The 13,128-nt window shown below is 37.8% G+C and overlaps 2 protein-coding genes across 3 annotated transcripts; one reads left to right on the top strand and one right to left on the bottom strand.

Annotated features, from left to right (window-relative positions):
• Positions 1 to 258: 258 nt before the first annotated feature.
• Positions 259 to 2,358, bottom strand: LOC149732743 (calmodulin-like). Its single transcript, XM_089882652.1, has 2 exons — positions 1,078 to 2,358; positions 259 to 733 (listed from the first exon to the last, which is right to left on the bottom strand). The coding sequence occupies exons 1-2, from the start codon at positions 1,411 to 1,413 to the stop codon at positions 557 to 559; spliced, it is 513 nt and encodes a 170-aa protein (XP_089738778.1). The 5' UTR covers positions 1,414 to 2,358; the 3' UTR covers positions 259 to 556.
• Positions 2,359 to 3,624: 1,266 nt separating this feature from the next.
• On the top strand, positions 3,625 to 10,760 carry LOC149732742 (uncharacterized). 2 transcript variants are annotated; one of them, XM_089882601.1, is made up of 18 exons: positions 3,625 to 3,822; positions 4,300 to 4,422; positions 4,894 to 5,074; positions 5,583 to 5,638; positions 5,799 to 5,953; positions 6,196 to 6,323; positions 6,674 to 6,781; positions 6,840 to 6,930; positions 7,245 to 7,303; positions 7,537 to 7,893; positions 8,339 to 8,447; positions 8,735 to 8,804; positions 8,966 to 9,052; positions 9,419 to 9,533; positions 9,629 to 9,760; positions 9,823 to 9,924; positions 10,007 to 10,060; positions 10,359 to 10,760. In XM_089882601.1, the coding sequence occupies exons 1-18, from the start codon at positions 3,743 to 3,745 to the stop codon at positions 10,434 to 10,436; spliced, it is 2,085 nt and encodes a 694-aa protein (XP_089738727.1). In that variant the 5' UTR covers positions 3,625 to 3,742; the 3' UTR covers positions 10,437 to 10,760. The 2 variants fall into 2 exon arrangements, with proteins under 2 accessions (XP_089738727.1, XP_089738728.1); XM_089882602.1 differs by lacking the exon at positions 10,007 to 10,060 and having other exon boundaries at positions 3,627 to 3,822.
• The last annotated feature ends 2,368 nt before the right edge of the window (positions 10,761 to 13,128 follow it).

Raw genomic sequence — 13,128 nt, 5'->3', positions numbered from 1 at the left:
CTGTTCTCCGTAACACAGCTGAACCCCACCTTTTGCCATGCGCTGGCTGGGCTATTGATTTCCGTTATATGGAGTCTAATTTTAAAGGTATGTTAAATTCCTGTTTAGCAATTGAACATGACTGTAACACTTCTACTTGAAATTAAAATCCCTAAAGACTTCTGTCAAAGATACGATCGCTGACCAAACTGCATTCGCATTAACATGCAGTATAACATATGCTCCATTTAGTGATTTAATATTATTCACATGCTCCAGTCAATGGTCTAAGTCAGTGGTTTATTATACGCAAAGCGGACAAGAAATATACAATGTTTTAGTAATTGCACCGTATAATACAGGACATTATGTTGCTGCCAACAGAATGCAGTCCAATGCGAAGGCATAAAAACAACAAGTTTGTGCCAAAATCAATAATAGTACCACCTTTTAAACAACATATATTTGTACCGCGAATAAGTTAGTGCATACAGGAACATGGTTGAATCTAAATAAGACGTACTATACATGTAACGAACGTAACTAGGTCAGAAAGCTTTGCGCAATGTTGTGTAAATCACTTCTTCGCCACCATTTGCACGAATTCTTCATAGTCAATTTGACCGTCACCGTTTTTGTCCGCTTCAGAAATCATATCATTGAGATCTTTTTCGCTCAGCTGTTCGCCCAGATTTCCCATGACTTGACTTAATTCCGCACGACTAATTAAACCGTTACCGTCCCGGTCGAAAACCTGTATATGTGTAAAGAATGACCAAACTTTAACCACTTTCAAATGGCATGAATTAACGCAATTCTCATTATTACCACACCTTTATACATCCAGTCGCCATGTGCCCTGTCGAGTTAATTAATTATCGCGGTTTGAACCAAAGTAAATGTGAACCCTTAACGAAGTGTAACATTGATTTTTAGATTTTTCATGCAACATAACATGTTATACGGAATACTAGCTTTCGATGCATTTCATAAATATTTAAATAGGAAGGCGACTTTTACCAGGGGAACTGACTGAAATAAATCGTAATATTCATAAAAAGGAAATCATCGATTCACTTTAAAGGCTCTTAACGTCACCTTGAATGCTTCTCTTAATTCTTCGTCCTCTGCTTGCTCTGGACGTTCGTTGGTCTTTAGTTCCATCATCCGGACAAACTCCTTGAAGTCGATCTTCCCATTCCCATCCACATCTGCCTCGTGGATCATATCTTTTAGTTCAGAATCTGTAGCGCAATATCCCAACGAGGTCATCACTGATCCCAGTTCTTCAGGTTCAATACTGCCGTTCTGGTTTCGATCAAAAAATCGAAATGCTTCCCTTAATTCTTCCATTTGTGAATCAGTAGTGCGCTTGATGGTTTCAGACTTCGCAATCTCAGGCTTTGCAGTTCCAGGCTTTGTCGTTGCTGACATTTTCGGCAGTCGCAGTTCTCTTACAAATATACTTCTCTGTGCTTTCAGCGTAATGCTCTTGTCCAGTAGGTACGTGCACCATTTAAACAGCACACAGGAAAAACTAATTGCGAACGCCTAGGAATACAGCCAAGCAACGTAACGTATATTATTCTACTAGCTAATTAGTAGCATTCCTTCTTATTTAAATTCTGCGTGACACAAAACGTTGCGAGTCGAACGAATGTCATTAAAATTAATTGCACATGTTGCCCTGGAACCAAAATAAATTAACTTTGCAACTATGCGAGGCAATTACCATCAATAAAAACAGTCAAGCTTCGTTTAGCAAGAGCAACGCAGTGTTAGGCGTGACGCACCGCGTGCGTGAGTTAACTAGTTCTCGCGACCGCATTACCGTAACCTCTCTGGAGACTAAAACGTTTCAAAGTCAGGCTATAGATATGACTAATAGTCCAACCAAGTCCTAATGTTACACTGTAACTTTCCTCGTTAAACTACAAGGACAGATTCTACCCTATGCAAAAAATCGATGAAATTTCATTAGCGCCTGTATAACAATAATACACCTCTCACCAATGCAATGAATAAACAGGGAAGATTTTACTTGTAAAAAATTTGACTTTAATGCTTAATGTAAAAATAATGTCTTTCCTTTGACCGCTGTATACCACACATTAAAGTGCCATAAACTGACTGCCTTTTAGAGTTTTTTTTTCGTACATTAGTCTGTATTCAAGGGTAGTTTCTGTTCATCCATCAAATCTTTTATGAAGCAAAATCGAAACAGAACTGTCTATACAGGGGTCGCACGCGAACAAGTCTAGTAGGTGTCACTTTACTCACATACTTAATTAACCTCTTTCACGCCGGCGACTTTATTGTTTATTTCAATTGTGACACATCAAAAGCCTAACGCGGCCTTCTAACAAACCAGATCTTCCCCAGTACCCCCTACGTTGCTAAATCATCAGACTCATCACCTACAGCGAGAATGATTTGCGACCTATACGTTAAACGGCTGAAATAAACAACTTCCAACGACCAGACCTACATCGTTACATCCATTAACGATAATATAATGTACCATACTGTCGTTAATGGACATAAAAGCACCCATTCAATTATAAGACAATCCCAAATCAAATCCAACTTAAATGAATACGGCTTCTTATTAAATTGACGTTTTATGTTTTGCTTCTCTCTATCCAATATGTTTATATTCCGAAAATATGATTTTCAATTTAACGCTGAACTTAATGAACCCACACTTTACAAAAGAAAAATATAAGTGTATTAAGTATAGTCTACATTTGTGTCCCGTTGGACAGTTTACTAATTGCAAAGAAATATAATCAAAAGTTTGGATATTATGTGTTAAAGGTGACCCGTCTCACCCCACCTTACTATATGTTATATACAACTATAATTGCGAGGGCTTGAGTATCCAAACCGAAGTCGTTCTCAAGCACAGTGCTTTTAGAGGGCCCATTATGCAATTCTTTATGAAGAAGGCTGTATAGCTCGTTATTACGTTCGTAATGTGGGACAAGTAGAAGATGTATCAATTTTGAATCGTTTTTTTTATGTAGTTTGACCTACCTGAAAAAATCTTTTTATATAGCAGCCTATAAGGAAAAATCTATAAATAGACTCCAAAAATAAACCAGCAAGGTTAACGTCGACGTCTGCGATTATGAGCAGCTGATAAACTAATATCCGTTTGTAATCGGTCTAAATTGTCTGAGCTCTGCTTGCTATCGTTGACATCTGCAAACTAATTTTCGTAGTGTTTTATCTTGATGTATACTTCTTAACACAGTATGGAGGCCGGTCGAAATAATAGCTATTGACCAGTTAACAAATGGCTGTTTTCACCTGTTGTAAAAGTAAAATACAACCGTTAACATGGCCCTCGGACAAAGTAAAAAGAGTATATTGACAACGTAATGAGACGCCATAAACTGAAATTGAGTATATTTTAGGAAAAATATCGTTTGACTTTATATAGTTAATAGAACACGGAGCTAGTTGACGCATTAATTTATTTTTTATTTTCACACCTCGTTAAACTAAGTTTTTCTCTAATATTTGTAAGCGCCAATAAACTGTTTATACCACTGAACTGTCAGCTTAGTGGCCCGCATCCATATTAACTCCCCTAATAAAGTTCGCAGTGTTGCCGGAAAACTTATTGTTTTCTCATTCTGCAAGCAAAGATTTTTTAAACGATTTTTTGTGTTTTGTATTTGGAACCGCGCGTGCAGTTGTTAGCCGTTCTGGTCTTTGCAGTTTTGCTTGAAGTGTGACTACTGACCACTATTTCAATATGAATCCAGACGTAGAATGGTCCACCCGAGAAAAACTTGCAATCGCTTCTTACGTATTACACAGCGGAGATCAGCATTGGTAAGCTAAAACTTTGTGAAATAATGATTAGGCTACTGCAACAATTCAAACAGTATAATGTGTTCATTTTAACACTGTTTTGCTATTGAAGAATCCTGCTAGTGAAGAATCCTCCGCCTACAAGAACTGCAAAACACTAACCCCTATAACTACCCTATTAACCCCCATATAACTCCTAACTAATGACCTCTCAACTTCGGTGCTAGTGAAAAATCCTTCTTATTTGCTAACCACCAACCCCTAATTACTAACCCCTATAATCACTAACCCCCTAACCACCAACCTCGAACACTTCCCATAAGCCTATTCTGCTATGTACCGTAAGATTCTTCACTGGTGCCCCAACCTGTAACACTTTCCTCGATTTCATTTGTTAGTATATGCTTTTGTGTTTATAATATTTTTACATCCTTTTTTTAAGTGTTATTTAGTATTAGTATTCTTAGCGTAGTAAAACTAATGAATTTGTGTTTGCAGGTCAGGCGGTGTAAGTCGCATGCTGAGACCTTTAGGTGAACAGAATAGACCTTCTGATTGGTTTAGTTCAAAGAACTGTGCACAACAATATTCAGCACTCGTGGAGCAAGCTGAAACTCCAAGGTAGTGTCATACTTATGGCTTGTTAATGTTTATTGAATGAACGAATGCAGGGTATTCATCTTCGAATGGCAGGACAACAACATTCGTTATAACATGAGTGTTCTGTTTCACACACCCAATGCCTGTTACCACATATTATATAAGTTACTTTGTGGGTAATTATATTATTTTTGGGGAAGATTTTTTTAATGTATGACAATTTAGACATCCCATAAGTGACCACTGAGTTGAAATAATTGCCATTAAGTGTCTTGCCCAAGGACACTACCCAACATTAGTAATTCTGTCAAGCTTTGAACCCGTAACCTCTGTGGGGGGGGGGGGCAGGAGTGCTAGCCATTGTGAAGTATAACATGTGAAACATTTTGTACTAAAAATGTTCAAATTCTGACCTCTTGGTCATTTTTTTCTGTCCAAATAACAACCATACGCCTAAGAAATAAGTATAACCAGCATCATTGTCAACTACAGGAGGAAACGTGGAGAACGAACAGAATCGGGGGAGTCGACAACATCAACCTCCTCTTCTCATGGATCATCTGTGAGTGAGACAATCGTGCGGAAGTTAACGCAGGAGAGGATTGAAGAGTTGAAGAAGCAGATTCGTGTTGAAAGGAGCAAATATCGGAAGTTAAAGTTGACGGTCGATCAGGTCAAACTTTTTTTAATGTAAAACAAATTTTTGTTTTTTACTTGAAATATATAGACCTATTTAATATAATATATATATATATATATTTGTTTCTTTTTTCTTAAACTATTTGTTTTTAGAAAATCTTGTTTTTTAGACACAGAACCGATTACATTGGGTGTTAAAAACCTGATGGAAAGTTACTACTTAGAGTTACTAAGAATTTTATCTATGACCAATGAAATTATTTCTAAATAAAAATGGTTGACGTCATTGCAGTAAATATGAAGCTCCAACAACATCATAATTGCCTATCATAAACATTTAAATCTGTGTTTTTAGAGAGCCTTTTGGGTTGTAAACAGCTTTGTTTACAGATTTAAATTATATGTAGTCATTTAGGATGTTGTTTCATTTTTAAAACACATTTGGTGGAACCTTTAAATCACATTTGATCATCTCTATCTATCTATATACAAATTTAGATTTTTAGTTAGCTTACAGAGCTATTTTTTGATTCAATCTGCAGATAACCTCCGGTGATTTAGATGATAAATTGGATGAAATGCTAAACACCAGCACAAAGTAAGTTCTCTTATACATTGTGTCCATGTTTATGTATGCACCAAGTGCTACTAAATATGCAATAGACAAAAAAAAATACATTTTTTAATAGTGAAAAAGAACAAATCTACAAAAAGGTGTTGTATTCAACCGCTGCATTAACTAACCTTGTTTGTTCCAGCAAATCTGATAAAAGTAAAGATGCTCTGATGTCTCCTCCTTCCTCAGTCCTCTCCTCACCGGATGCAAGTGAGGAGCAGAGCAATGTTGATGTGGAGGCAGTGACTGAGGATGAACAAACTGTGGAGAAGATCCAAGATTCGGACCAATCGACAGGTGACTTGTAATCATTTATTTATTGCCATAAATTAAACTGCATGATCTGTATAAAAAATCTTTTTGAACAAAATTTAAATAAGTACTAAATACAGAGAACGTATCCTTCATGCCAAGTTGTACCCTAGCCTGGATAAGCAACTTTTTACCAACTTATCAGTGTGTAATGTGCATACCAATATTTTGTGCAGTTGCCCACGTATGTAAATAACATATAAAAATAAGAGTCTTTTTTTTAACAGAACAAACAGTAACATTACCCACTGAAGAAATCCCCCCTACCTCTCAACCAGTATCCATCATAGAACATAATACTGAGGAAAATCCCACACCATTACTTGACACAGATGAAGCAATGGAAACTGTAGTGGTTAGTTAAAACATTATATATGAAACAATTTTTGCTCTTTTCAAGTTGGTTTATTATGAAAACGTTTTGATACATTTGTGCAGCTAATAGTCACAAATGGGGAAAATAGGATTTTCTTTGCTGTGCAGTAAGAGATAAAAAGTAGTGAGCACAAAAAGGAGTCTTTGAAACAAATTTAACTGCGTCCCATTTTTCACTTTTCTGTCTATGATAGCTGCTGTGTACCGTATCGGATGTGGTTACAGTTAACAAGATAGAATTTACAACACTAAAAATCAATTGTGTAATACATATGGCTGCTATGTTTGTATTGAAACTGTAAAATTTCCTTTAACAAGTTTTTAATTTAGTCACACCAAATCAATGAAGACAGCACCAATATACAAATGCCCAACACTGAAATAGCTCAAGTTGAACTTTCCGCTGTAGATGTCAAAACACAGGAAACATCTACTTCTGTAAGTTGATTAATATAGAAACCAAACTACAATCTGATTTAACTTTTTTAAAAATCAGGTTAATACTCCAGCAATTCAATCACAAGAAATACCTCCCCTTGAAAGTTCACCAACACCAACACCTGTAACTGAGGAGATTCTTATTGAAGGTACAAACTTCATTATGCATACCTCCTATGTTCATAAGTTGTGCTTAACATGAATTAAAAATTTCAATTTTTTTAAGTGAATGTTAGAAAATGTTTAGAATAGTAGATGTAAAGATTTTCTATGGGTAGTTTGTCACATGTGTATAACTCTTGAGTCATTTTGACATTATAGGTGTTAGACCTAGTTACAGGGTGTGTAGGTGTATCAGTTGCTTGCAAATAAGAACAGTTTATTGTAAACGGTTGATTTTATTTTTAGTTGTTCTGTATTCCAGTGTTGGTAAAACAACAAAATTCATATTGTACTATTGCAGATTCTGTTAAAAGTGACAAAACAGAAACACCTGTTGCAGAAGAAACAGTAAAACCAGAAGTATGTATGTATTATCTTATAATTTGTTTCTATAACAGCTCTTCTGTCATTGTTTTTGCTGTACCAATTTTTTGTCTTTTTAAAAACTATAAAGGTAGTCTTGTGCAAATAAAAATATTAGGACTTTTACCTAATAATATAAACAGTTATATTTTGATCTGTGTAAAATTCTTTAAATGTCTAAAATTCTACTATATATATCCATTTTTCCAACCTGTTATATTTCTCCACAGCCAACACAAACATCTGTAAGTCCAACCATTGACACCCCACCTACTATCACCTTATCATTAAATGAGGATGTAAACAACTCTCAACTCAATTCCTCCACATCTTCTTCCTATGCATCACAAGAACCAACATCCGAGGACACAAACACTCATCCAACGACCGATTCCGGTGATTCGGCAAAAACAAGTTTGCTGAGTAATAACAAGGTATCGGACACTCCAAAGGATAAGTCACAAGATGTGTTTGTTCATCCTAACGAAGTAAAGGAAACAAGTAATATTGACACTTCACAGTCACAGACAAACTCCATTGTTACATCCCAGGAATCAAACCCTTCAACTACAAGCATGGAAACGAAGGTAAATACATTTTTGGAATTTTTTTGGCTTGCATGGAACAGATGTGACATATTTTTTGCAGCCTCTTTCAATTTTCTTGTTTTGTGTTTATGGTCATATGATTGACAAAATGAATGTAACTGGATTTATCCTCGCATGGTGAGAAAATAACTGTCGATATTACATAAATGTTCTGTTTCTCACACTTCTTGCCAGCTTGTTACGACTTACCATATATGTAACTTTGTGGGTGTGGTTTTTCTGTATGGTTGACAATTTAAACAACCCATAAGTGTCCTGGCCACACATGTTCACAACGGTAAGAGCGGCAAGACTTGAACCCATAACCTATGGGTTAAGGCACAGCCTACTGGAGATGTCTCTAGTAGGCCGTGGTTAAAGGCAGACAGGCTAACCACTGGCTATGGGGCCAAACAACGTAATAAAATGAACCTTTTATATATAGAGCTTGAAAGATGATGAGTACACAGTGGATGATGATAGTACTTCATATAGTGCATCTGTGGGAGGTGATGAACTCAATGAATCAAGTCAACTGGATGACTCTAATTTAAGTAAGATAATCAAATTTATCTCAACATTTCACTACATATTGACTTTCTAACATTTATATAAGATTATACAACCATGGTGATATTGTTTTTCTTGGCAAAATACGAAAAAATAGGACATATGTGTTTTAATTCTGAGTCAAATGTACCTTCATGTTAGAGTACTTAACTAAAAACTGCCACAGTTAGTTTTATTTAAAAGAAGAAAAAACATAGAAAAAAAGGTCAAGTTATCCATAATATACTACAATAAATAAATATGTTTGTATTTTATCCCAATTTCCATGCAGGTTATCTTCCTGGCCAACCAAGCACTCCATACATTGATAGCTTCCCAACAAGTCCAGCTCTTTCTAATACGTAGGTTGTTTGCTACTAATAACTGTGTTTTGATTCCCTTATTTTTGTTTTTTTAATAACATTTTATTTTAGCCTGGCAATCTTGCGGTAATTTTAGCTTCTGTTTATGCTTTATTGATAGTAAAGGGTTTAAATTAAAAAGTTTTTCTCCATCTTTATAGGAGTGACATGGATTGTGAGGGCGGGGCACACAACAGAGCGTGGAAGAAATCTATCATGATTTTATGGAAGCAAGTTGCCAGTCACCGGTATGTTAGTTTGAATGGAATTATATCTAACCTGAAATGTATCATATATGACGGAACGAATAACATCTTATTTCATGCATGCTTAATAGTTGCCAGCACTAATAAACGGTGATTATTTTTTAGATATTTTAAAAATTTGATGTGTGCTTAACAATTTGGACAGTCCATAAGCGACTACAGAGTTAAAGCTTGTGTTTAAAAACACATGCACGCCTGTAGTGCTGGTGGCAGTTCTCTAATCGTATCCTCACATCTAATGGTGCAAGTCAGTATCATTTTCAACAGCACACATAAAATGTGTGAACGCACCATATGAAGTCAGTCTGATGCATATATAGGTGAAACATAAACTATTCTAATTTTCAGGTACGCCAGTTTATTCCTGCAACCAGTCACAGACGACATTGCCCCAAATTATTCCGATATTGTCTATCGGGCCATGGACCTTTCAACATTAAAGAAAAACCTTGAAACTGGCGTGGTATGTACTGTGTTAAAAATTAAAAATAGTAACAATTATGTTACAAAATTGTAATAATAGCAACAAGGAAAAATCTTCAAGATATATTTCCGCAGGTCCGGACAACGACAGACTTCCAACGCGACCTAATGCTAATGTTTCAAAATGCTCTCATGTACAACAACCGTGAACACGACGTTTACAAGATGGCGCTAGAGATGCAGAATGACGTCATGACGCAAGTGGCGGTAAGTTACGACTCAAGCGGTCAGTGTAAAAGTCCCGAAATTTTAAACGATTTTTCTCCCAGCAATTTCTTGCTACTCAATTAATGATGGAAACTGCCCAACCTGCCACACCAAAAGGTTTACGACGCAGCACGCTCAGAAAATCAGTGATAAGCAACGAAAAGGTAGGATTTTTCCTAAAATACCATGCTCACATGCAATCCTAATAACGCCACAACCTGAATTCTTATCCATTCAATACAAAAGGCTAAACATCAAGGGCAGGTCTCCGCATCCCCAGAACTTCTCATAACATTGCTTGTACGTATGCTTAAATATAACCACTGCTTTCCACACGGGTTCTTGGCACATTTAAGTTTTATTTTCATTTACACCCACAACACATTACATCTGAATTTAATTTTTATCCCGAAAATTATTGCTTTTCGCTGCGTTTTGCGAGAGCCGTAACAAGTGTCTGTACATGCTATCAAATTTTACGGAGAAATTTGCTTAGCCGTACCAGTATAGGCAGTAACACAGCGTTTCTCAACCATAATGGCTTGGTTATAACATCCGACGTATGTACGTACAGAAATCCTATACAATCCGTACACAGGTCAGCGAAGCAAGGAGCAAGCGCACTGCTGCAATCGAAGGCGAGTTGAAATTTATGAAGAAGAAGCCAACTGAATGAGAAACACCTGCTTCCGTCCACAATTCCCGTAAATTCAGTTTCCAGTCAAGCTGCCCGCTCGTCTAAGCGTTTCCAACACGATCGTGACGTATCGTCGGCCCCGAGCAGCGTCATGCAATAACACTCTAATTTTCGTTTCCATAACGCAAAATCGTGTCCAAACATCTGACAAGTACAAAACGAATTGCCCTTTGAAAATTAACCATAGTGAAGCATGTGGTTTGCACCACAGCAGCCAAAATATCTTCTTTATGAAATTTGAGGATTTCCTATAACAAAGGTAGCATCCGGTAAAATAAAATCGTGCGTTCCCGGCGAATGGAATTCAAGTCGTCCCGCATTCAACGCTATATTAAAACCAGGTGGGCCACAGAACTATGTAGTTTGTTTTTAATTGAGGAAATAGCAGAAAATCGAAGCTGTATTGAAGGCAGGCGAAGGGAAGATGACTATAAAAAGGTACGGATGTTAGCTTTAAAAAGTTGTATACTGTTTACTATAAACGTGTTTGAGTTAAGATAACTTCATGTAGACAAGCTATTTCACCTGAAATGTAAATCATACGTGACGTCAGCAAATTTTGACGTAACCATACAGCGCAAGAGCAAGCAGCTGGTTGCACTTCTAAACGAGAAGTCCCTCCCACGCCCGTACTTTTAATCTGGAAACTAAATCTGGCCATATTTACTACGGCACTTGAGAATTTGTTCAATGCATTTAACCTTGATTTTCAATGTAAACGAGCCGCGGCTGTGGGATTACTAGTTCTGTTGTCGTGGGAATTCCGAGTATTCGTTTTGATGGCACGTAGGCCTACCTTAGATGCATTTTAATTTCTTGGTAGAACAAATGTAGTTTACAGGTGTATCACATGTGTTCAAGGAATGCGAAACTATGCGACTAATATCCGTAACCGGTGACTGTTAAATGTATCGTGACTTGCGTTTGCAAGAAAACAACTCTAAAAATATTTTAACTTCCGAAGCACTGCTGTGCAAACACAACTTCGGAATAGTTGATTGTACATAACAACCTCCTTTTCGTGGAATACCGTATTTGAAAAATCGTATACGAGGAAAACAACTTTTATATACGGACTGGTACCTTTGGAATCCAGAACCACTGCAGTGTATTTATCAGCGGGCGAGGCCGCGCGTTTACGGCGTACATATAAAAAGCGCTTACGTAAAAAACGACGTAAATCGTTCACCTGTGTACCGACGCATCATAGCTACACGCCAACGCACACAAAAGCTCATTATCGTTGTCGTGTAATCAACGGTGGACGCCCATGTTAACGCCTGTTGTATTTGGGCTTTGTCGCTGTCCGGCGTTAAATGACGTAGCTGGTTATGGATCAAAATCACTTCTCACACGTCAACCAAACAAAACTAAAACTACTTGACATTATAAGCTCTTAAAGTAGGCTATTAATAGTCCGCTAGTAACGGCCTTTTCATTATGAAGGTAAATGCTACAGCCGCATAAACCACTATACGCTGGGCAACGCAGATCGATTGTCTAAATTCCAATCGCAGGTAAACGACGCCACGCAAACAACCGACGTTCTTGAAAAGGTTAAATAAATTTTTACGTGACGAGTCGAGTTATTTCGGCTCTGTCACATCGATTGATAAAATGCACAAGTGCAAGCCTGCTGGTGTATATGGCTTGTCCTTGATTCGCACACAGGCGGTGTAATTACATCTATGTCACGTCTAATTTAATTTCGGCTTCTATTGTGTTCCTACCGCACCGTTTCACGCTTTCTTTAGGCGTCCATGGGACCCAGCAGCAAGTCTTTCGTTCTAATCCACGGTGGGCCCGTCACACCGTATATGCCTTTAAAGGCGACATTTCGCAGCGTTTTAACCAAACCGCTTACACACGACGGTCTTTTCTCACGCGAAATCTGATGCAGTATTTTACGCACCCTGGCTTTGATATTGTATAATTATATGTGTCTTCCTTTCGTGGCCGTTGAAGTAACAGGCGGCGATATCTCTTGTGTAAAATAACAGCCCACGAACGCTTTAAAACACAGTATCGCCGTAGCAGGTGGTCCTTTTATGTAAAGCGGATGTTGATGTAAGGAAATATGAGACCGCAGCAGTTGTAATACACTCTCTTCACCTCTAGCTCTAAGAAGCAGTCGCCGTAAAACTTACGCTCCGCCGCTCCAAGCATGTGAGCACAACATAGCGCGGGGGAGGCACTCGGTAGGCACGATGATCTAAGTAATTAGTCGCATTGCCTTATTAGGCGTTGCGGAGGGAGCGGAAATATGTGTGATGCCGATCGTTCGAAGTCTTATCCGAAATCCATCAGAAAATAAACAGCGACGGCACGCCTGATCGTTAGCGCGGTTCCGGCCGAAATCGGTCGGTTTTATTGAGTATAAGCGAAGCCTTTCCGAGCTTGGACTATGATCTTGGCTTTTTAATGACTGCAATTTTCGGCTTTTGGTTTCTGCGGTCTGACCTTCTTACGGAGCGCCGCACTGCTGTTTGTCCTGCAATGATAATAGGTCGGCGATTGCAAATGAAAGTTTTGTCAAGTTGCTGTCACGGTCACTGCTGGTCGTCTCCATATTCGTCCATGTATTCGAAGCGTCGAATATTGGAGATTCTGTCACCACAGCAGTGTCAAACCGATGTTTTGTCCACAACACGCATGCTTTTGTCACCTAAAG

Source organism: Ciona robusta, chromosome 8, assembly GCF_009617815.1.
Source record: "Ciona robusta chromosome 8, ASM961781v2".
Taxonomy (NCBI): domain Eukaryota; kingdom Metazoa; phylum Chordata; class Ascidiacea; order Phlebobranchia; family Cionidae; genus Ciona; species Ciona robusta.
The sequence above is the reverse complement of the archived record's forward strand: the minus strand, read 5'-3'. Positions and strand labels throughout refer to the sequence as shown.